We start from the raw sequence: 3756 nt of genomic DNA, 5'->3' as shown, positions 1-3756 counted from the left end.
AGGAGTCCTGGCCGCAGGGACTCTGGGTGGGGGGAGAGCTACCTGTTGCAGGGGCTTGGATAGGGGAGGACTCCTGGCTGCAATGTTACAGATGATGGTGGGAGGGGGAGGTGCACTCGTTGTGGTGTGATAAGGGGACATCAGCTCAGGCAAAAGGGAGTCTCCCAATAGAGGTTGTGGGTGTGTGCCAAGGGATTAAGTGTCAACAACTGGGGGAGGGCTTCAGGGGTGCATAGGCTGCAGCAGTGGGAGGGAGTGGATCCCTGGCTGCTGCAGTGCTTGGGAGGGGAGGGCGAAAACCTGTAGTGGGGGTGGGTTGATTAGCAGCAACGTCCCTCTCTCCCCTTTGCACTCATAGGCTGCGTCAGAGACCGCAACAGTCAGCACACATTCCTGTCTGATCAGGCTCCCTCCCTCAAGTCCTCTGCGATGGCTCTGGCGATGCTTCGGGACTGGTGCAGGAGGATGGGTGTGAACGCAGAGCGCTCCCTGCTCATCCTGGATATCCCTGACGACTGTGAGGACCATGAGTTCCAGGAGGCCGTGCGGGCTGCCCTGTCGCCCCTGGGCAGGTACCGAGTGCTCATCAAGGTATTCAGAAAGGAGCTCGGGGCCAAGGCAGCCTTGGTGGAGTTCGCTGAGGGTTTAAACCAAAGCTTGATTCCCTGTCAAATAGCAGGCAAAGGGGGACCCTGGAAAGTGATCTCCCTGCCCCAGGCTCCTGATGCTGAGTTTCAGGATATACCCAGTTTCCCTGCACAGCCCCAGGGGCAAGCAGTGGCCAGAGGCACAGGTGAGGCAGGAGCTGCAGGTGAGGCAGGATCTGTCCGTGAGGCAGGAGGTGTGAATGAGGAAAGATCTGCAGGTGAGGCAGGAGGTGCAGGTAAGGCAGGAGGTGAAGATGAGTCAGGAGGTGTAGGTGAGGCAGGAGGTGTAGGTGAGGAAGGAGGTGCAGGTGAGGCAGAAGGTGCAGGTGAGGAAGGAGGTGCAGGTGAGGAAGGAGGTGCAGGTGAGGAAGGAGGTGAAGATGAGGCAGGAGCTGTAGGTGAGGCAGTAGGTGCAGGTGAGGTAGAGGCCTGGACCCAATCATGGGGCCAGACCCTGCCGCCTCTGGTGAAAACTATGGCCTACCGGGAACTGAGACCCTTTTCCGGGAGGGAGCAGCCAGGCTGCGTGGAAGAATCCTTTGAGAGCTGGTTGGAGGACGCCAAGGATATGCTGCAGCTGTGGTGCCACGCGTCGGAAAGGGAGAGAAGGAGGCGGCTGCTGGACAGCTTGGATGGCCTGGCCCTGGATATCGTGAGCGGCCTCCTGGAGGAAGAGCCCGACTTCTCTGTGCAGGACTGCCTGACGGCGCTGGGGCAGGTGTTTAGGAGCCGGGATACGTGGATGACCTCGCGGATGAAGTTCCTGACCTGCACGCAGGGGCCCCAGGAGGGGCTGTTTGCCTTCGTGGTGCGCCTGGAAGGCCTGCTGCAGAAGGCCGTGGAGAAGGGGGCCGTCCACCCAGCCATGGCCAACTACCTGCGACTGCGGCAGGTGCTGTCTCGGGCCCACCCCAGTGAGGCGCTTCAGGATACCCTGAGGAGGATGCAGCTGGAGAGGAGGCCACCTGGCTTCCTGAGGCTGCTGCGGCTCATCCGGGACATGGAGGCGTTGGCGGCCTCCCCAGCGAGGAGCCAGCAGTGTGCAGCCTGGCCAGCAGCCGCAGTGGAGAGTGAAGACCCAGCTGCCATCCAGGCGGCCCCTGCCGGTGGAGATGCCGCTCAGGCCTCCCCAACCCAGGGGAACACCAGCGAGGCTGATCCCAGAGCGGAAGATGCTGCTGAGGCTGCTTCTGCCGCCAAAGAGGCTGCCAGGGGCGCCCCTGCCACTGGGGAAGTTGAAAATGCCCCTGCATGTCTTGAAGGCCTAGGTCAGGCAAGGCCCCCCGACGCCCCTGGGGGCCTCCAAGCCCGGATGGGCAGTGGAGTCGACATGGCCCCAGGAGGTCCCAGCTGGGAGCCAGAGGGCCTTGTCCAGGTCGGAGGCCAGGAGGCTGAGGAGCCTCCCCAGGAGGGGCTCAAGCCCATCTTGGAGGAGTCAGAAAACGAGGATGAGGACGGGACTGGGGAGGTGGGCAAGCCCAAGTCCCCCCCGGGCAAATAGGCTCTGAGGGCCCCGAGGGCTCCTCTCCTCCCAGGCAGCAGCACCCTGGAGGCAGATGGAGGCCAGGCCAAGGCCAGTCCCTCACCCCACGTTTGGAGCTGTGCCTCCCACCTCCCCCAAGGGGCCCTGGCCACCATCACCAGTCCTTCCCAGTGAACCAGATGACCACGTTTGATACCAAATGGGGAGCTGGCCTGGAGGGAGCCCTGAGCAGCCAGCCTGAAGATGTCTGCCCCCAGCCCTTGTCCTGTGTTGGGAGAGATAGGGGAAAGAGGCTCTCTCAAGGGTGCCACCTGCCTGCATTTCCCAAGAGGTGGCCCCCACTTGCCATCCCTGGGGCAGGCTGCCCCCTGTTCCTGGAAGCCCACCCTCACCTGTGTAGGCCCCATAGTGACCCACGCATCCAGCAGACACCCACTCACCCACTGCTAGCTGTTGTTCCTACACAAAGTTGTATGCTGTGTGCCCATCAGTGTAGCCGCCTCTGGGCCCGGGGCACATGCTGTGAGCTTCCTACGAGCCCAGGCTCTGCTCGCTGCTATCTGTCCCTTGTCGTGAGCACCACCTCTGCTTTCCCAGTGTAGACCTAGGCCAGGGGCTGCTCGTTCTCGTGGAGCTGTGTGTGTGCTTCTCTGAGCAGCTCCTCCCCGGAGGCCCCCAGCACAGTCCTGGGAGACGGTGGAAGGAGGCGCCAGGGCACGGTGGATACTCGTCCTGTGACTGCTATGGTGAGCATGACCACGATGGTGACTGTGACCATGATGGTGACCATGACTGTGTGAGGAAGAACCGGACCTGGGACAGAGCAGACTTGCCCTGCCTGAGGCTCCCCGGGGAGCTTTGGGCTTTGGCGTTCTACTCCTGTTGTTACTCGTGACTCAGTTTCTTTGACTTGGGGGGGGTGTTCCCTGCTGTGTTTTTGGTGTCCTGTGACGGCCATAAGACAGGGCCCTGCCCCAGCGGATGGGCTTGGGAGGGGGCTCCCTGAAGCCGGTGGACACTGCCAGAGTCCACCGTCCTGGCAAGAGGCGGACCCTGGGGCCCTCAGGAAGGAGGGAGGTGGCAGCAGGGTCGGCAGCAGGAGGGCGGGTAGATGAGGCGCCTTGCCAGGAACCCCAGGAGGGGGGGGCCTGGGACCTGTTTGGGACCTGTGTCCTGTGGTGACCGTTTGCAGTTTCTCTCTGTGTTGTGGTTCCCTTCTCTTCAATGGTTTCAGTACATGTTTCTCTTCAATAAACTTCATTCAGTGTTCCAGCTGGCCTCGCCTCTGCTGTGGGAAACTGGAGGTGAGTTTGCGGGGGATGGAGTTGGGTGGGGTGAGGGCCACAGTGGCCAGGCTGACACTGGGGTGTGGGCAGAGCAGGGTCCCTGAGGGCCTGTGCGGCTCTTTGGGCTGCATGGAGCCTGGCGACAGGATTCTGGTTTTCATGGGCAGTGGCTGATTGAGTCCCCAGGGCAGCAATCCTCCCTGAGCACTGGCCGGAGGGGCAGTCCTCAGTGCGAGCCTGAGGATCCTGGAACCCGCCCTCCTGAGCCCTCCTGGAACTGGCTCTCTCTCCCAACAGGCCAGGGAGCTCACCACAAATTGAGGGTAGTCCTCGATCAGCC

General features: G+C 62.1%; 1 protein-coding gene across 2 annotated transcripts; it reads left to right on the top strand.

Moving 5' to 3' along the window:
- Nucleotides 1-429: 429 nt before the first annotated feature.
- PNMA6F (PNMA family member 6F) lies at nt 430-2148 on the top strand. Of its 2 annotated transcripts, XM_033201114.1 has the most exons (2): nt 430-579; nt 1162-2148. In XM_033201114.1, exons 1-2 carry the CDS (start codon nt 430-432, stop codon nt 2146-2148), a joined length of 1137 nt encoding a protein of 378 aa, XP_033057005.1. The 2 variants fall into 2 exon arrangements, with proteins under 2 accessions (XP_033057005.1, XP_033057004.1); XM_033201113.1 differs by having other exon boundaries at nt 430-2148.
- Nucleotides 2149-3756: the final 1608 nt, after the last annotated feature.

Source organism: Trachypithecus francoisi, unplaced genomic scaffold (assembly GCF_009764315.1).
Source record: "Trachypithecus francoisi isolate TF-2019V2 unplaced genomic scaffold, Tfra_2.0 Lachesis_group6, whole genome shotgun sequence".
Classification (NCBI taxonomy): domain Eukaryota; kingdom Metazoa; phylum Chordata; class Mammalia; order Primates; family Cercopithecidae; genus Trachypithecus; species Trachypithecus francoisi.
The sequence above is the reverse complement of the archived record's forward strand: the minus strand, read 5'-3'. Positions and strand labels throughout refer to the sequence as shown.

Bases quoted from the DNA above. Each gene is read 5' to 3' on its own strand.
- PNMA6F (XM_033201113.1), top strand. From the start codon at position 430: ATGGCTCTGGCGATGCTTCGGGACTGGTGCAGGAGGATGGGTGTGAAC.